This window comes from Electrophorus electricus, chromosome 3, assembly GCF_041902795.1.
Source record: "Electrophorus electricus isolate QZ-2024a chromosome 3, ASM4190279v1, whole genome shotgun sequence".
In the NCBI taxonomy this organism is placed as follows: Eukaryota; Metazoa; Chordata; class Actinopteri; order Gymnotiformes; family Gymnotidae; genus Electrophorus; species Electrophorus electricus.
The window spans coordinates 5,791,768-5,816,271 of NC_137499.1; the positions used below are offsets into that span (position 1 = coordinate 5,791,768).

The 24,504-nt window shown below is 38.9% G+C and overlaps 1 protein-coding gene and 1 long non-coding RNA gene across 2 annotated transcripts; both read left to right on the forward strand.

Moving 5' to 3' along the window:
* The first annotated feature begins 9,598 nt into the window (after nucleotides 1–9,598).
* LOC145653812 (uncharacterized) lies at nucleotides 9,599–15,742 on the forward strand. Its single transcript, XR_014119998.1, has 4 exons — nucleotides 9,599–9,669; nucleotides 14,977–15,218; nucleotides 15,316–15,378; nucleotides 15,476–15,742. It is a non-coding gene; the product is annotated as an uncharacterized LOC145653812 (long non-coding RNA).
* Nucleotides 15,743–19,461: 3,719 nt separating this feature from the next.
* snrpa1 (small nuclear ribonucleoprotein polypeptide A') lies at nucleotides 19,462–23,436 on the forward strand. Its single transcript, XM_027004548.3, has 9 exons — nucleotides 19,462–19,659; nucleotides 19,981–20,128; nucleotides 20,288–20,366; nucleotides 20,954–21,000; nucleotides 21,165–21,267; nucleotides 21,668–21,747; nucleotides 22,099–22,174; nucleotides 22,593–22,686; nucleotides 23,121–23,436. Exons 1-9 carry the CDS (start codon nucleotides 19,578–19,580, stop codon nucleotides 23,318–23,320), a joined length of 909 nt encoding a protein of 302 aa, XP_026860349.1. The 5' UTR covers nucleotides 19,462–19,577; the 3' UTR covers nucleotides 23,321–23,436.
* The last annotated feature ends 1,068 nt before the right edge of the window (nucleotides 23,437–24,504 follow it).

Sequence of the window (24,504 nt, forward strand, 5' to 3'; positions counted from 1 at the left end):
GAGGTTAAAAATAGCTTAGCTTTTCTGTGCTAAATATTGAACTTCTTGAGTTTTTTTTATTTAGTCAAACGCTTCTTTGACAGAGGCTCTAAATTAGTTCAAGTATACAGTTGTGAGAAACAGCTTCTGTATATCTAAAATGTGATCTGATCTTAATCATCATAGTACAGTCCATTAATATCACAAGAATCAGACTTATCCTACAAACCGCAGAGTCCATTGTTTTTCCACAAATCTGGAAGCTTCTGCTAGATATCTTAGCTGTAACTGAAGTTGTAAATATTAGTCATAGTATTGATGAGAATCCGTTCCTCTTGTTTTACAGATCACAGTCTAGTTCACATAGTGAACATAGGATGTACTGCATATCAACAAACTAAGTGCATGATACAGCTGCAGGCTCCGATACACAACACTTCAACTCTTCAACTCTAGTCTTATTATTTAGTTCCTCCTAAAGTATGCTATGAAGAATAAATATTCAGTAATGACATTACAAAAACTAATATCAAAAATATGTAATTATGCAAGAGTATAGAGTGAGAATGAGGAACAACCAGTGGGTTGCTGGAATGTAAGGAGTTATTAGCAATTAAAGTAAATTTTATCCATTAATAATGTAATTGTAATTCCATTCACTACAATTGGTGTTGTGATGTGTGGTAAGCTTTGATGTTTATGGTTTGGTTGTACTTTACTATTGTAATATATTCCATAACATTTCTGATCTTCATACAATTTTTGTGAATCTTTCTATCCAAGTACCTCAAAAATATCTGCTGAGCTGGATCATTTCAGACAGCCATTAGAACACATTTCAAAGCCTCATCATGACAGTCTTTCCCAAAGAGGTGATCAGACAAAAAAACAATGGCGTGGTTCTCTGCATAAAGAAAATCTTGCTCTGCACCCTCTACAGGATAGTTGGACCCAAGCTGTGGTGTGGTGGAGAGATAATGGAGATCACTAGTCACATACACATTGTCTTTTGAAATGCTATTAGATTATGGATCATTTGTATCTGTGTGAAAACCACGATGAGTCTGGAGTAGAAGTCCATCTGAAGTGTATCATGAAGTGCTCCTGCATTATGTGAGTGCTTCACAGCATGAAATGTATAGTAGAATAGAGAGTAAGGTTGTGGGGCTGGATAGAAGTTCTTTGAAGGATGACCCATTCCTGCAGAACATGCGCTCCTCATCCTACCTGTTCAACAATTGTGCTGACAGGACCACATACAGGATGCTCCAAGACCCTCACTTATTGTTCAGCGCTTCACTTTATAAACAATAGGCAGGTTTTGATGGTGAGCTTTCTGTTGCTAGGGCTAGTTTTGCCACGACAGCGAAAAGTTCTGAAGGTGCTTTCTTAGCATTTTAAATCACATGGGTAAGATGGGCACTAGGAGTGCAGAATCCCCAAAAACTCTCATCAAAATATGATCATTAAGGTGTCAGGATTTAAATACAGGGTGAACAACTGTAATATCTCATGAACATGTGAGAGAGATATTAAATTGGTTTTGTACATTAACTGTAAATAAATTTGCAATAAAAGGCAAAACAAAACAAAAAACCCATGACCCAGAGCTATAAGGAAGCACATGAATGACAGGCCCAAGGAGCCTTGCTTTTTAATTTAGCCTGGGCCAGATAACGGAGCTGGACAGCTGACCGCTAGAGCAATGACGTGCCAATAGCCATAGGCAACATTGTGGTTTTTGGAGTTATTGCATTCTTCCGGTGAGCATGCCCAGTCCATCTTCAGCCATCTCTTTTTGGTATCATTACCATGGGTTCATGACAAGTTCTTTGTTTAGGCCACGTGCCCCATAGTCAAATAAACAACACACCCAAATTGGACTGATGTGTAACTTTGTGTAATTGTCTCTAGAATATTCAGTAATGTTTTAGAATAAATGCATGTGCATAAAGCATTCAAGATACATTAATGGCTAGTGCAGTAATGTGGCAATACAATTACATAACCAATTCGAAGCATCCATAAACTAGCTTCATTCATGTATAACCACACTAATGTAATGCACTGATTGATGCGTAGTGTAGATTTTGTGATGTTCTTGAATAAAAATTATTTTGTGATAGGCTATGATAGGCTTCTTGATTATATTATGATAGGCTTTATGATAGGCGTCTTGAATAAAATGTAGGCTTTGTCCAATTTTTTCGGAGAAAAACTGAATATGGAATACACATTCATTTTCTGACGAATGGCATTTCACCTGTGCTTACATCCCTGGGCATCAGGGGTAGGATAAATTAATTTAATTGTAATTGTTATACCAACAAAGATATGCATTCTCATGGCTTATTTAAAGTCAACCTGAAATCAAAATTTACTTTTAAAGACTTCTCCCCTTTAAAAAGTCCATGTCCTTTCTTGGAGGTTTTTTTTATGTAAGCCTAAAATTATTTACTTTTCTTGTATTACATTTAATTTGCTTATCTTGTAGTTTTTCAAATTTGAGAGCTTCTTGTTGCTACGTGTAACTGAAGACTAATATTACTAATTTTTGCTGAAAGGGTACACTGCATAATTCAGTCCTTATTGTTCATTGTTTGCACTAAATCTGCATTTTTTCACAGTTCATCCCCTAATTGTTACCACGAATCTGTTTGTACTGAATTTGCACTTTTATATAGCTCTTCAAAACAGTACGTCTGCAATGGTTAATAAACCAAAGCAGAAATTACTCACTGCATGTACATGGATTATACTGGTGTTTCAGTCGATTTAAAAATTAGCCTAATTTATAGTGTACCTAGTATGTAGACAAATGCTTTTGTTCAGTTTAAATATTAAGATATTAGTCCACTGAGAGGTTTCAGTGCTTATAATGCAGGAGTGTCAACCTTTTGTAAATACTAATGTGAAAAGCATTCAGAGACCATCTGGCACAAGGCCTTTTGAAAAATTGATAAACCGTTATGCATTAATTTGATGCAATTAATATAAAGTCATCATTCTGATCATAAAGAATATACTACAAACCTTCATTCATAGCACAACTCTAGCACAACTATGTTAGTAGTGCGTCATGAATTATTTCTGTATTCTGTATATAAATTCAAAGACATTTAATATTCTGCCCTGTAACCATTCTTTATAGAGCAAGGCAAATGTAATATGGATATCATGAATGTCATATATTTAAGGCCTTGTTTGTTTCTGTGTCACGGAATGCTCGCCTCCTGCGAGTCACGGGGTTTGGCCGGCCACGTGAAGTGGGAGGATATTTGCTTGTGGCCACACCTGCACACACCTGCACCTTATCTTGTCTTTATATAAACGCGTGTCCTTGTGTGCAGGGTGTTGGTCATTTTTGATGTAGCGTCGTCATTGTTAAAGGTCGTCGTGTTCATTGTTCTTTTCAGTGTTCATGTTTATTTCTTATATGTTTATTTCTTATATTATTTCTTTTCTGTGTTATATGTGAGTGCCGTGATGTTTTACATAATTAAATGTTCGTCCATGTCCAGAGAGCCTGTGCGTCCTGCTCCACGCCCTTCGGCACTCGGGCCAGCATGTTACATCCTGAGAATAAAGGATGTATGTTTTATATTTATTCACAGGCATTATGAAGAGCACATTAAACATCAGTGATTATGCTGAATTTATTACATCGATGTACGTTAATTGAAGACGTTTAATGAATGTTTCAAATTGATTATGTAATTTTATATATATATATATATATATATATATATATATATATATATATAAAATATATAGTGTTACTGTGTTACCATTCTTGAAAATATCATGAATGCTTCATGTGCACATATTTATTTTAAAGATTTTTTTCCTCACTGACACGGCCTATTTGCGTTCACGTTTTCTGAAAGGCAGACGTAGACATGGGAGTGCTGCTTCAGCACTGCTGTGCTCCCAAGGCTGCGACCGGAGGAACTCCTGGCTGTTCACACCTTTAAATCTACAGTCTGTTGTGACCATCCTTGGCAAAGTTTCCAAGATAAAGTAGTTAAAGGTCTTTTTGCTTCAGCTCTTCCTTGTAGCAACTTTATTCCTTTTGACCTTCATGGTTGTAATGGTCTTGCTACAGTTGATGCTGAATCCAATTTGCTGTTGCTTTCAGTGTCCGTCTCTCTCCTTCAGTGGCTCTCTACTTCCACCTTTTTGTATTTTGTTTTTGTGTTTGTAATAAAAGGAAGGCCAAGTCATAATCCCTGTCTTCCAATGTTAATAGCAGAGCTCACCCAGCATGCTTGAACCCACACGCACACACATGCACACGCACAACCTTAGGCCACGCTGTTTTGTAATGTGTTTTGTGTAGGGAGGCAGGACTTTGGCAGTGTGTTGGCTGTGTGTGCTCTTTGAAGGCCTCTGTGTCATTTAGACTTTCTTTCTGCTCTTTATTGGTGATGCTTGGCGGGAAGAGAAATCGATTTCAATGGCGGGTTTTGTGCTCTTTCTCTCCCACCTTCATCTCTCTGGAAGTAACAAGATCTCTTGTGTTGAATAATGAACATTGCATCCTGGCCTTACAATCATGGTAACTATAATAGTTATTTAAATAACAGCCGCTCTATAATCCTTAAATAACCATAGCTGTACAATGCTTTTGGGAAACATTTTCACGTTTAAAAGTCTCTCTGTCTCTGTACCTGGCCCTGTGGCTTGTAGGGTGCAGACAGTGAGGAGCTGAATGATCTCTGGCAGGTTATGTTATCTGGGGAGAAAGACACCTCTTGCAGGCAGAACTCTATAAATCATCAAAAAGAGATGTCCAGGCCAACACCAGATGCACAGTTGAGAATCTAAATCACGTATACACTTTTAGAGAGTGTGATAGCAGTTCAGTGACTTGTAATGATGTGTCAAAAATGCTGGCTTACACGCCAAGTGATGCACTCTCATTTGGTTTAGTATGGTCAAGCTCTTGCCATTATGAGTAGCTGGATTTTGACCTTTGCTGTGGGTGAAATTTATCCAAGATACTCTTATGTTTATGAAGCAATCTTGTTAATCTTCTCCACTCAGAGAGACTGGATTTCCCACTGTAAGACAAGTGTGGCGAAAATGCAGGCAGTATTCATGGAGGAAGTCGAGGCTGCTGCTGAATATCAGAACAAAGAGTGGGCCCTGAGAAAGAAGGCTGAAAGCAAGCCGTTTAGTATACTGAAAAAGAGACAGAGAACTGCTGAAAAAGAGACAGAGAACTGCTGAAAAAGAGACAGAGAACTGCTGAAAAAGCCAGAGAAAGAGAGGAAGGAAATGGAGAAGTTTGAGGAAAAGGGAATGAAACAACTGTAAAAAAGGAAAAAGAGCCGATGAGTTAACACAAGATGTCACGCATTGGTCTTTTTCAGGGGCCACGCCTCAGTTAATATTCCCGTCTCATAAGATTTTCGATATTGTTGTTATTGGGAAATGCAGGTATGGTGATGTTGCAGATTATAAACCAACAGAACAATTAATTATTCATTCTTGTCTAAATTATGTATTAATCGAGAACAAGATTAACAACATATGATTATCAGTTATGTGAGAACCCAAAGCACTGGAACATGGTCATTTAGTATGTATTACTTGAAGAATGACTAGTTTTGCAGGATTCCTATGCTTTTGTGATTAAAGAACAGCAACCTTTTTTTTGTTGCAAAAGACGTGTGTGTTTTCGAGAGGGTGATGCTTCTTGTGGCAGGACATTGGATAAAACTTTTAAAAGAAGTCATAAATTCATTGAGCATGAGCACAAGTACAAGAGCGACCTCACAGATAAAGACAATAGGGAAGTTGTGCAAGTTGCAAGCTTACTTGTGCTATCTTTTTACCTATGTCACTATAGTAGTTATGAGCAGATACATGCTGTTCTTCAGTCATATATATTTATACAGAATAGAGGTCTAATAGTTTGGTCACAAATCAAATTGTTTATGTTTGTAGTCTTAATGAAAACACTTGGGTCTCGTTATGGAATAAAGCTGCATTATTTTGTAGTATTTCGCTTATTGAACTGCAGATCAAGAATAATTGCACAATACTGAAAATCCTGCTTTATTCTCATATAGTGCACCTTCAGAATGAAAAAGCTTCATCCAATGGCTTCCCACAAGTGTGCAGGCAAAGTTCACACATTGTATCTAGAATGTGCTTTCATGCAAGATCAAATGTTTGTTGTGTGCACTTTTTTGTCTCCCCTCTAGAGAAGTAGCAGAAGAGCGTTCACTAGTCCAGTTCTACCCTGCCGCTCACTATTGTCTGTACCCCACTCACAGGTCCTCATCCAGTACCCTTCTCTCTAATGACCGCAGAGTTCTGATGAAGAGAATTCTGCACTTCCACAGACACCCAAATGCATTCCACCAAATTCCAGATTGACTCGATCCATGGTGTTGCAACCTTGTCTAGACTCCAGGCCATAACACAAAGTGTGAGGAATACTGCTAGTCACTTGTGTAGTGTAAATGAAGACATACTGAGATGGACAAAAGTTGTTCAGTGATAGCAGGTGTATTGTCTAAGAGACAATATATATACACACACACACATACACAAGAGCTATTGTGACACTGGAATATAATGTCAGGAGTGACCAAGGCCAAAATAACAAACCAACCCAAACTAGAAAAAAAAGACATTACCTAAACCTACACAGACAAAGGAAAATACAAACACAACTATACTTACTTGCTAGATGATAAACACAGATCAAAATCACACCCCAAACAAAATGGCAGTCACTCCCTATTTACTACTGAAAGCACAACAATGAAACAAAGTGTAATCATGCCTTCACTCACACCTTCTGTGTGTACAGGATGTAATAGTGTGCTTAGTGACTTGACAATATAGACTCTTTGTACTGTTTAGCTACCTAACCTTTGACTTCAGAAGAGAATGGCTCAGGACTCTTCTAATCAGTCTTAATATTTCTCACCATGTAAAAATGGCTGCTCTGTGGCTAGACTCACTCAACAGCAGTTTTTAACAATGGGCTTTTTTCTCTGTGTAAAATTACATAATTTCTGCTGTTTCATCAGTAAAGGATCTGTGTGCTTGTTCCACCATTCTCTAAATTTCCATGATGCTGCACCACAGAGATATTGGTGTGGAGATTTTATCACGATCTATAGGAGTAGGTCTAATGGAATACACCAGTTTTCTACAAAGCTGGTGAGAAAGAAACCATCAATTTCACCACCATTTATGTCCATAGATACTGCAATTCCAAAAACATTCCACTGCACAGAGCCAGGAGTAGCTACACAGTATATTCCACTAAGTGTGCTAGACACCTCAAAGTGCCCAAAAACCTATACAAATGCATACAAAGTTATCAGTCAGTATACATCACAACAATGACCAGCAACTCACTAAAAGACAATATTGGCTTTATAGCTTCATTGTTAAAGACTAAACAATATTAGCTTAATTGCTATTACTTTCATTGCTATTAGTCTGAGGTTATGCTGGAGAAAATACTGTAATACTGTAAAGAAATAGTATACTTCTCATTTATACTTACAGATTGTAGCAGGATTACAAATTTACTAGCAGTGAATAGAGACATCCAGTGATTTGCAATGCAAACATCATAGCTAGTCCTTGCTAGAGCCTTAGAGTGTATCTGAGATCAGAATTAAAGCTGGAAGGTTGTTCTATAACTGAGGGGGTTTATAGGAGAAGGGTCTTCAACCGGCTGTAATATTAATAATTCTAGCAACTAAGAGAAACCCTGCATTTTGAGAATGCAGTAGGCAAGGCGTGTTATAGTAAACAATAAGTACAATCAGATACTGTGGAGCCATATCATGTAACACCTTATATGTCAACAAGCGTATTTCAAAGTCAGTTCTAAATTTTTTTGGGAGCTAGTGCAGAGCAGGACAATCAGGACTAATGTGGTCAAACTTTCTAGCTCTTGTAAGAACTCTGCAGATCTCTTGCACAGCTTTTAATAAAATACATTTTTCCAAGTAATGAAGTCATGAATCAATGAAAGGGGACGAATGACTGTGAGACTGATCCATGCTCCTCGGTGTGGAAGGGGTCATGGTATGACCAAACGTAGATGTCAACGACTGAAGTGAAATTGGCCACTTATTAGAGTGGACAGTGTTTTTTTCTCAATGCAGAAACGGTAGAGCGCTCAGGAACCCGAATGCGCTCTATGTTGGTGTCATAGGTTCCATCTCCACTTGGAGCTTACTCTTTACTTAGCCAATTTCCCACTCTGTTCCAAGGCCTTCTTTCAAAAGTTGGTGCTCTGTTGGGATTTCACACTAGGCAACATTGTGACATCTAAGAAAAAGACAATAAAACAGAGATTAAAAGTAAATAAGAAATTAGAGAAGGCCACTATATAAAAGTCCCTTTTCTAAGAAATGCATTGGGTGGTACAGCTGATGGTGCCAGTGGCTTGGAGATCTCCAATGGGATTTTCCAGCCACACACATTGAACAAGGCAAGAGAGGAACAACCTACAAAAACAAATCAACACAATTTTATTTAGAATTGATTCAAGCAATGAGGCAAATGCCTGAGATCCATTAGAACAATAAACAGCTTTGTTTAGCTTACCACTAGCACAGAACAGCAGGGATTTTTTTAATTTAAAAAAGCATGACTCAAACTCCAAAGGGTTAAGTGGTGAAAGAACTCCAGAATGGCCTATGGCCTGGATTTCAGTTGGCATCTGGGTCAGCCACAGAGCAGCACAGGGAGAAAAACACCAAGGCCAGCCAAAAGTTCCTTAAATAGCCATTATTGTTCTTTTCTCCCTGACACTGAGTACAACAAACAGCTGGTTGTTTAAGATCGGAGAAAGCGAGATGCAGTGGCTTTCATTTTTGGGGATCCAGCAATCACTGCCCTGATTGGTGAACAGATCGCAGATTAGGCTCAGACTGCTAGGATTTTCCAACCTGAGGGAGAGCGTGTGTGGAAGGGGTGGGGAGAGAGAAAACAATCACATGAAGGGGTGTGTGTGAGCAAGTCAGTGGGGCCTGCATTTGCCTCTAATCTGGGCACTGGTCAGGTAGTGGGCCCAGGCCACTAGCAACAGCACAGTGCTGCATATACTAACTAACAGCAGGGGCTCTTTCTTTCTTTCCTTTCTCTCTCTTCCTTTCCTATTGTTTCCTTCCTCTCCCTCCATTTAAGGCATTTAGCTGACACTTTTATCCAAGCATCTTATGACTGACTACAACTTGAGCAATTGAAGGTTAAGGGCCTTAATCAGGGGCCCAACAGTGGCAACTTGGTTGGGGGGGGGGGGGGGGGGCTTGAACCAGCAACCTACCTTCTTAGAAGTCAAGTACCTTAACCATTGAGCCACCACTGCCCTGCCCTCTTTAATCCTACAGGCTGAAGTGCTCCCATGGGACTGTGTGTGAGTACAAAAAGCTCCAGCCAGAAGTCTATTTGAAACGGACTGAAGTCAGAGCTTGGAGTTCCCAGGCCAGGCAGAGGCAGAGTGAGTTCCAGTGCTGTGACTGCCCCCGCCGACCCAGTCCTGGTCCCTCCCCTCCAGTTCATTCACCTTATCTGCTCACACTTGTCCAGCTACGCATGCTGCCTGGTCTTTATATGCACTTAGGTGCAGCTTGTTCGCCAAGTGCTTGCTGGCCTCATCCTGGCTTTGTCATGCAAGACGGCCAGCTGGAAAGAAAGAATGTTCTGGTATGAGCTCTGGTATGAGTAGCAAGTGATATTGCACATTTTCACACACAGCAGGGCTAATTACTAAACATCTAAAATAGTTTTTTATGTTAGCTGTGTATACAGTGTAATGTACGATCAGTATTCCGTTTTTAATGTTAACCATGTGTGATTAGGCTAGCAGTAAAGTTAACCTGTAATGTATCTACCTAGCCAATTTAGTACACTTGAAAATGTTTTTAAGTTTTGTTGTTTTAAGTTTAAGCTTTAAGGGGATGTCTTGGGTAATTTTTTTGTTAAAAGTCATGTCAATGGTCGACTCAAGCAGATCACTATATGATTTAATTACAAGAACACTTTCAGTGGAATATAGACAAATGGCCATTTAGATACGTGTGTACATGCATGTACTACAACTTATTCTTTAGCAGTTACCCCTTCAGTAGGTTCTATGACTGTGCCTCTGGCAGCTCCTCTCCTCATTCCTCTAATAACTCCTATGGTATGCCACTCTCACTCTGACTTTGTTGTTGAATAGGAAATACTTACTCTGGCGACAAAGTACGATCTAGACAGACCGACTTTTGACTCCTAAAGGTACTAATTCTGATTGAGTATTTATTTTGCATTTTAATTTGGTTTATGGCTGGGGTGATCAAAGTCTTACTCAGCCTCTGCCTCTGATACAGGAGCCAGCAATTGCAAGGGATCAGTCTTCTATATGTTGATAAACAATTGAAGAAATAATATTAAATTTACACAACTTATTTACTTTTTTTACCCAAAGAGTTGTTGCATTATGTCTGTCATTACATTTTTATATTTAAGCAGTTCTTATTTGTTGTCTGTTGCTTGTTCTAGTGACTGAGTATTTGTATTGTTGGTTTATGATTTTTTTTTTTCCATAGTGTAATGGTACACTTCCTTTTCCACCCCTCACGTGGTATGGCCCCCCACGTGCTGCTGGTGTCATCTCTGTTAACTATCCTCTTTGTGACATCCCCCCTCATTATCATACACCCGTAGCTTGTTACTCATGTAATTTATGTAGCTATAGACATCTCTGAGTTTGTAGAGTCAGTTGTTTGGTCATTGTTCATGTTCACGTTCCTACTCGTGCTTATGGTTCTGTACCTGTTTATTGTTCGTATTTAAAACACGCCACTATGTGAGTGCCATTACCATTTAGTTTTTCCTGTTATAATACATGTTTCATCTTGTGTAAATGTCTGTCTTTCTATGCCAAGAGACACTGCTGCATCATGTTCCTTGCCCTGTGGCACTCTGGCCTTCACAAGAAGTTTGAATGTTGAAAACAAGAGTAAAGAACGTGTACGAATTGTGTTGGTGAGGTCAATGTATGAAAATTAGGGGGAAATATTGAGGATAACTATTTGAATACATAATTGACATACCTGTAAATCTGCGACTAGAGAACACCTGGGAGTTGTATGAAGATGTAGCCTACATTGCAACATTAAATAATATAGTTATAGAATTTCTATTACTTGGGAAAAAGATTTACTTATGAGCATTAATCACTCTACAATTTATCTGAAATGACAAATCGACAGAAAATCTAAATCATGCAGTTGTATTCCATCTATGCCCTGCATAAAGAATGAAGAGTTTCCAATTGTTTTCCTAAGTCACTGATTTCTAGCTCTTGTCCCCGAAGACACAATGGACCCAACTACACCATGCTCGGCACATTTGAGTCTTTTTCCTGTTCTATCACACCTGTTCCAACTGATTTGTGGAAACTAATATGTGCAGACCTGGGGGTATCACTGAAGCAGGGTTGTTTAAGTATTAATATCAAATTCTCTCCAAATATTATAATGATTATTTATATTAGTGTACCATTTTTCACTTAAGACATTCCTGATACCTTGTGTGGCAGATGTTTCTGATAAAAAGGTAAAGACTACAGGTATGTGGCCCTAATAAAGGACAAGTACATACCAGTACATGCCTATGACAGAATTAACATGTTCTCAGATATACCCATCTAAAATAAATTCATCTTTTAGAAAGCACATAAATGTTAGTGCAATGAATCAAAAATTACAAGCATTTTATTTAAACTTTTCTATGGTTTTTGGCTGTTCAAACTATGTTGGCACAAAAACCTCCAACTTACTGTTGTCAGCCCACTTGTGGTGCGAGTCCCTCCCACTCGCTAGTCTCCGCTGTGTTAAAGTTTGTTGAGGACTTGTGTAACCTGCTTGTCCCTCCTCTCTGACCTGACTAGATAATGTGTGTAACACTAAGGAGGGAATATGCACCAGAGTTCTAGGAGTAGTATATGCAAGTGGTATGACTGAAGAGACTCAAAACCCAAATACCAAATAAAAACTAGGATGTTGTATTTCTAGGGTGTTGTAATCACAGAAATGAGAACCTTTACAATACATGATCTTTAACAGGACGCAAAACATGAAACACAATTATCAACACTTTCAAACTCGCAGCACTCACAGTTATCTTTAAGGTCCGCTGTATCTCAACGCTATAGAAAAAAAAAAGTCTGTCCTATGGTATTGCTCTGACCTCCAATCGTTGTTGTTCACTTAGATTTTTCCAGAATTCATGGTCGGCTCGCCATCTTAGCCCTCCTGTAGGGAAGAATGGCTGTGTGTGCAGCCAAGAAAACCTGACTCATTTTGAACAGTGTCAGAAAGTGATCTCAAATATCTACATATTGTCTACATCAGTTATAAATGAGCCATTCAGATTCTCATGTTCAAATCCAACAAATAATAGTATTGTGCAGTTTTTCCACACATTCAAAATGGCAGCTCCATTACACAACACGTATCAAAAAACATAATCAAGTTCAAGTAATGTATTCACTACTAACAGAAATGTAAAAAAAAAAAACAAAAAAAAACTTTAATTATCCTCTATTTTGTCTCATAATCAAAGCAATATAATTTTATGCATTGTTAGCCTGCAACCTCTACATTCACCTCAGTAGGCTACATTTCGCTCTAATAGCTAACCATCTGATTTTATCATTAAAAAAATGAACTCACCAAACCTTCTTAATCATATTGCCATACAATCTTAGAAGGATTGTATGTCACAATTGTGTCAAAGTATCAATGAAATAGCAAGATTACTTTACAATAAAATCTATTTTTAATCTCTCCCTCATAGCGTTTTTCTGCACTCCTCAACGTAATGCTTACATGAGGAAGGGCGAGGCTATGCTAAATTTTGTCATTAACTCATTGCCTATTGTAAATGCGTCATACTATTAAAAGGATACTAACCTATTTTCACTCGTAGGTTAAAGCAAGACCTGGGTTACACTTGTAACATATTTCCAGAGAACGTAGCAAACGGTCCTTATATCATAATGGTGTTTAGGCTGTTTATTTTACTTTGAGTGTATGTGCATATTGTTTGTTAGTTGTGTTATAGCATGCACAGTGTTTTTCCAAAACAATGAGATATCATTAGACATGAACTCTTCTTGGGTGATGTGTTTGCAGGTTCTACACAACCATATTGTGAATCGTTATGAGATGCTGGGAAACATTAGAGAGGGAGCATTTGGAAACGCAGTTTTAAGCTCATTTTGAACGATTTGTACTTGTTCACTTTTAACACTAGTTATCTGAAATTGTACACATAGCACAATGATCATTCAGGATTCAAATTGAAGTAGACATCCATTCACATCCAGGCTTATTTTTCCATCATTTTGGTTCCATTTAAGCTCTTCTAATACAGAAAAAAAAAAAAAACTTTTATTTTGGGGGCTTATAATGTGTATTTTGATGCTGGAGATGCATTTTCAGCCATGCTCTACATTTCCTGATTCACCAGGGTCTTTTGAGCATATACATGAACTTACTAATGTAGCTACACAGTATTTTCCACTAGGTGTGCTAAACATCTCCAAATTGTCCAAAAACCTCTCCAAATGCTAAAACATCACAACAATGTTCAATAACTTACTAAAAGACAATATTATCTTAATTGTTACAGGATAAACAAAATAAGCTTCATTGCTATACAGCTAAAAGGTTATGCTGGGGAAAATACTGTACAACTGTATAATATAATACTCTGTTACAGCAATAGTAATAGTATGCTTTCTCATTTATACTTACAGTGTGTAGCAGGATTATGATTTTTTTTCCAGCAGTGAATGGAAAAATCCATTGATTTAAGATACATTGTAGCTAGTCTATACTAGAATCTTCTCACCTTCCAGCTCATAACTGCACCCAAACAACTCCACATAAACTTCTAAAATAAAAGCCTGTTCCTTTCCATGATGTCCAATAGTATTGCCGATCATTCTTAAAACTCTCTATGGCTGCATCGGTTTCACCAAACAGCATCACGCACATGTGCTACATTTTATCTGGTTTCAATATGCAAGCGCTAGAGCGCTGGGTGCATAGCTGTAGCTGGCTAAATGGGTAAAGAAATAAGGCAAGTGAGGTATCTATGTTTTCGTCTAAGCATTCTCTGTTTGTTAAAACAGCTGCCAATCACACTGTTTGCACCTGGAAAATACTTGTCAAGTAATTTGATAGCCCCCACCCTCCCCTTCAGACCTTGGTCCGTGGTAGGTGTGACTTGCTGTCACTCAAAGAAAATAGCTCTTTATGGCCCAACAGAAACCATTGAATCTAAGGAGGGAGTTGTCTTCTATTCAGGAACACTACTACATGAGTAATGTGTATTTTGTGGTAACTAAAGGCTTGCGTATTTTCTTTTACAAAAGAAAGGAACGTGTGTTTTTATACAAAGATGTGAGCAAGCAAAAAAAGTACTGTAAAAAGTATATAGAATGCTAGTAAATGTGTCACGCAGTTGCTTTGATGGTAATTGAATTTTCCATGACAAAATCTGAAGTTATCTTATACCGAAAGCATGTTTTAAAATGCCATTTAAAAGGACAGGCACAAATGTTGTGGAAATGTACAAGAAAAACCACGGTGTATTCAGCATAGGATTTCTGGCGATTGGCTGCATATAGATAGTGCAGGTATAAAAGGGCACAGGTGCAGTAACCATTTAAGTGCTTAGATCATACAACCAATGAGATGATGGTTGTGAAAATTCTTAGCTGCAAATGGATGATATATAACATTTTGGTCTACATTCCTTCATATATAAACTTAGAACAATCTTATATTGTTTTTAGCACCTAATGCCATCCATGAGAACCATCATGATTTGCCTTCAAATGCTAGACTAACTCATAGAGTAATTTACTTCACATATCATCAATATAGCTTATAGCACAGTTGTGACTGAAATGACAATACTGTTAAATGACTTTCTTGGTTGTCATTTGGTTAGTTTTCAGTTATGAAGTACATTGATGAAATGAAGATCCTGGGTGACTTGCAGAAGGAGGATTACAATAACTCTCACAATGTCATCCACATGAAGGATTACTTCCATTTCTGGAACCACCTCTGCATCACTTTTGATCTTCTTGGGTTGCTTTGAACCTCAGAATTTTGCCATTTTGTCTCTGCCCAGGCTGACCCTTCATGATTTCATTGGGAAGAACCACTCAGGGTTTCAGTGAGGCTCAGGTAAAGGCACTTTTTTTTTACTTGCAGTTTATATTCTAAATAAGAATTTGGTTGGTGGAGTGTTAAAATGTGGATATATGTTATTAATTGATTTCAGGTTCTTGCCATGCTGCCAAGCAGCTTTCTCTAGTCTGGTTGCAGGGAAAAAAACTCTTCTTTGGTGAGCCTTCTCTTTCAGAATGTGAATTTACAACATGTGTTTTTTGTAAGAAAGTAATATTGAAAATGTTTTTTTGGTTTTTTTTGTATCTTGGAAGACTCTTTGGGAAAGCCCAGGCACATGAACGGCATTGGCCAAATCAGGTACCCTGGCTCCTTAAGTCTGGCCAGACTTCTGAAGACTGAAAACCAGCTGTTCCTGACTTCATCAAGCGCTGCCTCACATATGTGATCACTGATCAGTTTAACAAATATTAAACATTAAAATTCTTGTTTTCTGCCAAAGCTCTATTTAAGGCAATGGTGTATGTGCATTATTCATTACCTACTTCCCCTGTAGGTGGGATCCTACAGAGCATCTCACCCCAGAGGAGGCTTTGAGGCACAAATTCAGCAGGGCCGTCGTCTACACTGTCCCAGGGCCCAGGTTGTGAGGAAGGTTGCTGTAAATCAGGCCTGCATGCACAACCACGCTTAGCTTGCCCCACCTCCAAGGTGCTAACATCTTCCTGCAAGACCAAGCATGTGCACTGCAGACATACAGATTTTACATTTCAACATTTGACTTTGACACAGTTTGCCTTGGAAGCTTTTTACTTTTCTAAGTATGCTATAGTCAGTTGAAACCATTTTCCATATAGAATTGAAACTATATAGAGTGAATATGTTTTGCCTCTAAATTTTGTCCTTTCCAAACAATTGTTTGGTTTTTGACTAAATCATGCATACGCCTGTGCTCTCTGTCACACCTCCACACATCCAATCCCGCATACAACACTACCTCTCTCTTACACATACAGTCCAGCCCCCCTCTCCCATTCTGCTCCACTGCAGAATTACCCACAACTGGAACACTGGGAGCACCACAGTGGTACAACACAGCCAGGACATGTTGAAAAGGGTGACCGTTCATGTTAGATTTCAGACCGGGTCACACTCCTGTTGAGGAATGCGTTGATTCCCCACAGCCACCAGTACAACCAGGATACAGTCCAGGATCAAATACTTACTAAAAATTTCATTTTGCTTTGCAAAATACAGAGTTGCTATTTTTCATCATTTTGTATGACTTGACTGAAAGTTTGACGGCAAGCACATGCTTCTTATACACAGTGACATGAAGAACAACTAGCTGACCCAAGTGATTGCTGTACATACAGCACAAGTCAGCTGAAGCTGACCTCAGGTTCAGCATTGGCTGCTTTAAAGTTCCTGGCAGGTCTTTTTTTCATGGGTTTAGCTACTGTGATCATAGCTGTGATCATAGCCTTTAAGGCCATACATCCATACAACATTTCTGCAAATCCTTCAGTCTGTGGGCCCCACTGTTTGCCTTTCATCTTCAGCTCAGCTCACACGTTTTTAGTGGGGCTTAGGTCAGGGAACTGGGATGGCCACTGAAAAGGTATTTTGTGGTCAGTCAGCCATTTTTGTAGACTTACATGTATGTCTTTCTAAATTTCTCTGGTAAAGTTAGACATATTTTCCGGCATGCAACAATGTAGCCCTTGACTGATTTATGAAGATCAACAATCATTTGTACTATTTCATTTCTACAATCTTTTTTGATCCCCACATATGACGGATAATTAAGATGGATGGTGTCACGATATGCTCCCCTTCGCACTGTTCACGTGGTACGGCCCGCCAAGTGCAGTGGGAGTTCATTGTTGACTGTGTTCATTGTGACGTGTGCCTTGTTTGTTGCCACACCCCCTTGTAAACAAGTACCTGCCCCTGATTTCTTTGTTTCATGTATGTACTTGTACTTCATGTATGGCCTGTGCGTAGTTCGTTGTCGGTCATTGTCCATGGTCCGTGTACATGTAATTGTAAGCACACGTGTTAATGTTCTCGTTAGTACTTTTGTTTCTGTGTGTTTTTAGCTTTCATCGTTTGTTCACGCTGCACTGTTTAATGTGAGTGCCAGAACGATTATTGTTCGTTCTGCCCCGCGGCACTCGAGCAGTCGCAGATGGCGTTAGATTTAAGACAAAGCATATTCGTGAATTGTTAATCGAATGCCTTTGATGTGTAAATGATTTAAGGCTCAAATTCAAAAAGTATGTTACGTGCTTTGAGGTACATTTTCATATCTGCAAATTTGCATCTCACTAGTTTTCACTCATTCAGATATGTCTCAATTTCTGACATGCAAACTTTTGACGGTTTTGATACGGCCTGATACGGCCTAGAGAACTGTGTGAATCTGGTCATTACGGTAGCACTGAAAAAGTCACGTCCCAGACACATGACCCCGTCTTTAGTGCTGGGTCTGCAGTTAAACTTTGAAGGCCCTTTGTAGCGGTTTTAATACATTTAGTACGCTGTAATAAATTTACAATACATTGTCAATTGCAATTGATAAATTAATTGGGGTACCACGTTGATTAAAAGGAAAATGTATTAATTTTAATTAATTTATTAATGATTAATAGTAGTCGATACGTGATTTCCCCCCTCGTCTACTAAACAGAAAGAGAGAGCGCGTCCCATACGGAGAATCCATTTCCTTGGAGTCGTCTGATGGCTCTGAGGGAGAATTTCAGTCTACGTCATATCGTCAGAGTGGTTCATGCAGAGCGAGTCCTACCAGCAGAGCCATGTAGGCATTCGCGGGTAAATCTTTCCGAAGCAGTATTCGAGTATTTCTAGCCGCTTAGCGAGAAGTTATTGCCTTAGTTTAGGAAACGAAAATTTGTCTTCGTCTCCGTCAGAGTTCCGTTAGGGGGGATCCAATGGGGGAGATAAATTTCCCTAAAACATAGGAATACATAGGATCCATCGCGAATCAACTATAACGAAAATAAAGAAATAAAAAATAAAGAAAATCGTACTTCTACTACCAATTTCCGGTCTTAGAATGAGGTTTGTAAAACAAACCCTGGGAGTGGTAGAGCAAATGGATAACTGAGTTGCTTTACTAATTTGTAGAAGTTAAAAACTACTTACCTTTAATATGTTGTCTAATTGGTTCATATATGATTCCTGGTAAGCACAACTAGGAGTGAGTAACAATTCGGTTACAATAAGCATGAGGTAAGCAACATACAAATGAAGTAATCTGTCTGAATAATGCAAATTAGTAAGGAACAAGTAATGAACAGAATAATGCAACAACAGGTAGGGATTTGAGCCTGGTGGAATTTTTGGTCACAGTTTCATGAAGTATAACCAGGCTGGAAAACTTTTTCCTTCCCATCTATGAGTTTATGACCTCTGAGGAGAGGTGGTTGAGGGTAAGAACACCAGGCTACCTTGATAGCTAGGCCCTTTATGGCTTTGATGCTCAACCTCGGAGGTCTGGTCTGTGGCCCGGGGAGGGGAAGAGCCCCCGGTTTTGACCAGGTCAAAGACTACAAATTATTCCCCTAATGAAACTATTTTCACTACTGCCTTCATCAAAGTATTCAGTTTGAACTTGCTAGGCATAGCTAATGATCATCATGATCATTCAAAGTGCTTAGGTAAGTTAATTACATTTTATAGTAAATTCTATATCCACTAGTTGCTACTATTGAAGTTCTTTTCCAGTTTACTAATCAGTCTAAATAGTCATTGTCAAATGTTGTATTTCATACACTGAATAAAGATTCAAACATGCACAACATGTTTTTTGATACCATTAAAAAATAATGGTTGAAAACATAAAAACCTGTCTATTATACACGGACAATGCTATATAAAGACAAAAACTTCAAATACACGCTCATCAATAGTGAGATAACTGGCCTTTCAGATTATAACTGGCATTGTAGTCAGAAAACCACTCTAGATGCACTACATGTAAATTTCTTAATAAAGCCACTAAAATACATAGCACAAAAGAATCACTTATCTCCCACTCCTCACGTATTACAATGGACAAACCAAGAGAACGCTTGCTAATGGTTTTATTGAACACCTTCATATAAATTAAAATTAAAATACTGTACTGAAATGTATGTATACAGTAAGTGTTTTCATAATTCGCAATTACAAATTGAAGTGATTTGAACGTATAATAAAGCCAATTAACACTCCGGGCCAGTGGGGGCAGTAGTAAGTTTGTAGTCGATATTCGCGCGCCAATGAACCCGAAAAAAAAAGATGTAGGTTACTTCCCGGTGGCAGCGTGTGTACAGAGAACGTTTGAGGCTAGTTTGGTCTGTTGGAAATTTCTGCACTTGTAACGATTTGCCTTTGTATTTTTTCGTCGACATGGTGAAGTTGTCGGCAGAGTTAATTGAGCTGGCTGCTCAATACACGAATCCAGTCAGAGACAGAGAACTTGATCTCCGAGGTATGTTGCGCAAATGCACTGATGTACTGATACAAAAGGCCTAAATGTTAACACAACAAAAATACTTAGCTAGTTAGCGTTAGCTAGTTTATCTGTGGATGTATTGTGCAGAGACTGGGATTAGGTTATTCTCGAAAATGTCACGGAATTGCCTTGCAAATGCAAAACGTTGTTGCTATTTGTAGATATTCTTTGTCTTTCTTTCATAAATGAGTTAGGCATGGCCCATTAAGATAACTAGCGGTAGCTAGCGAACTAGGTGTCCTAGCTACACAAATCATAGCTAACTAGATCATGTTTTGTTTTTAAAAATGCATCCAGGTTACAAGATTCCCGTTTTGGAGAACCTCGGGGCAACTTTGGACCAGTTTGATACCATTGACTTTTCCGATAATGAAATTAGAAAACTGGATGGATTTCCTTTGCTCCGAAGACTGAAAACATTACTCATGAACAACAATCGGATATGGTAATGGATGCAGATTATTAGATGGCTACAATGTTTCTTTCAACAAAAGACGTCTATCTAATTTGCTATCTATCTAATTTGCTTGCTTATATGGTCTTAAACATCAGAAAGGATATTTGCTGCAATTTAACATTAGCTAAATGTTGATCATTGTTGCAGCCGGATTGGAGAAAATCTTGAGCAGTCCTTGCCAAATCTTAAGGAACTGATTCTTACAAGTAATAACATCCAAGAATTGGTAAGTAGTACACTGTATTTAGGGCAAGATCTTACACCCGTTCTGCCTTGCCATAAAGTAGATTCTCCCCACTATACCGATGTATGACTAATTGTCAGTATGCATTCACAAAGCCACTACTGTAATCCTGTTATTTTGAGACCTGTGCAAGTGTCAGATTGATAGGTTTACATTAGGCCCACTGGAAAGTACGGGTCTGCTGTACTGTGTGATTAAGTGTTAATTGTCTGCTGATTGGATATCAGTGGTGAAGTACCATAAAACCAGATTGCTGTGAACTAAATAATTTAATGCCAAGAGGGGCAGCGCATTCTCCACTTCAGAGTCACCAGATGTACAGTTTTATACTAAAGGCAGTAATAGAGTGGGGTCAAATGGGCACACCTCAAGAAACTACAGCAGAGCGCAGTAGACTTACTGCAAGTAGCATCGATCAGAGCAGGTGGCTGACTGAGGCCTTGAGCCACTATTAATGCAGGAGCAGCATTTTGATTTCTTCATGGGTCAGATTTGGTGCTCTAGATTAAGTAATATTGATGATCTTGTCATGTGCATAAACCACATCGTTGTTTATCATTCATCACTAGGGTGATCTGGATCCTCTTGCTTCTGTAAAGACCTTATCTCTCCTCAGGTACTTGTTGTTGTAGTGATCATCCATATGTCCTGCATGTTCGACTTGTTTATTTACATGCCATTTTAAAACTTCACTGTAGGCATTGTTACTATTTTCTTACCTTGTCCAGGGATAGTCTTGTAAAATGTAAATATGTTGTACTGTTAATACTTTCCCCCCAGTCTTTTAAGGAATCCAGTAACCAACAAGAAGCATTACAGGCTATATGTCATCAACAAACTTCCACAAATACGTGTTCTGGACTTCCAGAAGGTGAAATTGAAGGTAAAGTGCAAGCCAGAAGCCTTCTATTAGATGCTCTCCAAAAGACTCAGTAGGTACTGGACTTTACACAAAGCATTAAGATGTAATGCTTACAAATAAATGCTTTTGAAAAAAGGCAGTGTTCTGCATATAGGGTTGGGTGCGATGGAATGGGTGCCCTTCTCAAAAGTGTGTGTGGAGACATGGACATCGATTTCTCAGCACAACATGAGCCCAGTCCAGTGTCCTATGTACATCGTCCAGCTTTTACTTAAACCTGATTTGCTGTCCTGATTTCGGTATTTGGCATGTAGTCAGTGGTGTTCATGACCAGTCTGTATGAAAGCTACATCCTCTGAAGTACAGCCCTGCTGAATATTCTGGTGCCTTTTGAATTCAACTATGTGATGTGTCGCCGTAGGAACGTCAGGAGGCTGAGAAAATGTTCAAAGGCAAGCGAGGTGCTCAGCTTGCAAAGGATATTGCCAAGCGCACAAAAACGTAAGATGAAACCCCTTGATCAAGTGCAGCTCTTCCGAATCACTGGACTTAAGGAACTGGGTTATGAGCTTAGGTCTGGATCCCATTCAGAATGATGCGGTAGATCCAAATCGGCTTTTCCTAAAAGCCTTGCGTAACAAAATGGAATAAAAAAAAAATCATAACCCATCTACAGTGTATTCCAAGAGAGCTGGCTCAAGGCACTTCTCTACTCGTATCAGTTTATTAACAAAAGATAAGATGCACAAGATACTACACTCTGATTGGATTAACAGTGGTTAAAAGGCTGAAGAAGCAAGCCAGTCTCATGCAAATTTATAAGAACCTCTTTGTACTTGTGGTGTGTCTTAGGTTCACTCCGGGAGCTGGTCTGCAGGCTGACAAGAAAAAAACAGGGCCTAGCACCGCAGACATGGAAGCCATCAAGGCATGGATTCTTTATATTCTTTCAGTGTATATGTGCAAATTAGCAGAGTAACAGATGAAATAGGACTTGTAATTTGCAATGATCAAACTATCATAATCTGCTGAAATACTACATTTCTGTCTATTATGGTTCATTTATTTATGAATGTTGCCATCCAGTGTCCATGAAGCAGGGTTCCCTTTTGAATGTGCCTCCTTTCAAAGTTTCTTCCTCATTCAAGCCAGGGTGTTTTTCTTTGCCATTGCTGTTTTTGGCTTGTTTGTTAATCATCTAGACTTGGTTCTTAAACCTGCTTTCAGGCATCTTTTGTGAGAACTGAACTGAGCTGAGTGGAATGAAATTGAAATAAGCAAGCTTGGAGGATTTCTTTTTCCATCCCCACATGTCGTGTGGCTAAACTAATGTCCCTTGCCCACAGAATGCCATAGCAAATGCCACGTCACTGGCTGAGGTAGAGAGGCTGAAGGGACTACTGCAGTCTGGCCAGATCCCTGGACGGGAAGGCAGACAAGGTACTGGAGCCCGAAGGCTCGCTGCCACTCTGGACGCACACACGCCTCCATCTCGGCACATTGTCAGTTTGTCACCTCGGCAGTTTGTCACCTTTGGTACAATAATAATTAGTGTAACTTGTAACGTGTACATGCTTTGTACTCTAAAATGTCTAAATAGCTGACAGAATGCAAAGAGTAGACTCTGATAGACTAGCATCATTTGCATAGTACTGGTAATTCAGGGCTGGTAATGTGTTAAATAGGCCTCTTGTGTTCAAACACTAAGCATTGAATGGCCAGTTTCAGTAAGCGGCAGTGATTGACTCCTTGCTGAAGTGACTGCGACATTTTCTGTGTAAATGTGAAATTTGCTTTGGGGAGAGCAGTGACCCACTGAGCAAACCAAAGTGCAACTGTCAGATACTGACATTTTTATTTGTCCAATAACTCAGGTGCCCAAAGCATGGTGGAGGAAGAGGAGGAGGAGGAGGAGGAGGAAGACCAGCTGGAAAGGGTGCTCCATGCGGAGTCTGAAGCAATGTACGAGGCTACTGGCGGGGATGAAATGGAAGGTGTCGGAGAACAGGGAAACGGAGAGGAACAAGACGAGGACAACGAGATGGATGAAGATATGCATGTTAATGGATCATAGCTCAGTTTGTGTTGTGTATAATGATTTCAAGTCTGTGTTGCACTTCCTTTGAGGTGTATGTGTGGAGTACTTTTTTCTTTTTTTTTACCACATTAAAGTTGTTTTTAAGAAAACTACTTTGAATATCGGTGTAAATATATTAGCTTTGATTGAAACATAGTTAATCCATTTAAGCTATCTCACATTTTAATCAAAGGCTCTAAAACCAAAGCATGTAGTCTGTTGACTTTTAATTTGTAGAGAATGTTGTTGAGGCAGTTTTTAACTCATTTGGTTTGGAACTACAGAATGAAAAATAATTAAGCACTACTAGAAGTATATTTTTTAAATGATATAAGCATTTATTCGCATCCAAAAATAATTTTTAGATGTACATGTGCAGTGTTCAGTCTCATTGTGTATGTTTAAAATTAATATGTATTAGTTTATGTAGCTATGGACATACTGCTCTGTGATAGTAATTACACAAAATCATGCTTGCGTTGGAGCGTGAGGGCATTGGAGAGACACCTGATCAGATCACTGTGTTTATATAGCAATCATGAAATGCTATGACAGCTTTAAGGTGAGGGTTCCAGGGTCCATTTACCCTTTTGGGTGTAAGTACAAGTCAGATGATGAGTTGGAACATTTTATTTGTACAATATATTTAAGGCCTTGTAAGAAATTCTGGAGCTGAAATTATATCTGAATTTAAAGTGAATTCTGTAGGGATCTGTTTATTTTTAAACAGGACAAACCATGAATTATTACTAGTACAGTATTTGACCTTATTTTGTAAACTCAAAATAATCTGACTGAGAGTCCTTAGCACTGATTACGTACTGGCACTCCATTTTAGTAATGCGGCTTCTGCTGGAGCTGTATGCTGATCACTGGCACACAGTGCTGGTTCTGTCTGTTGGGGCCCCAAGTCAAAAATTCACATGGCCTACATGGGGAATTCAGGTCTCATGTCATTGCAGTCTTTGCACATTGCAACTGCTGTAGTTTAAAGTTTGTCAGTGTTGTAAGGTTGTAAGGTAATTCAGTGTTGAATTATTTCAACACGCTTAGAACTGCTCACTGAAGATTAAGAATCTGAGATGATGCCATATTCATCCACTCCATGTATTCCAATGGATGTAGAAACAGGTCGCCCACCTTGAGCGAAGCTGAGACTCCTATACTGAACTGGGTACAAA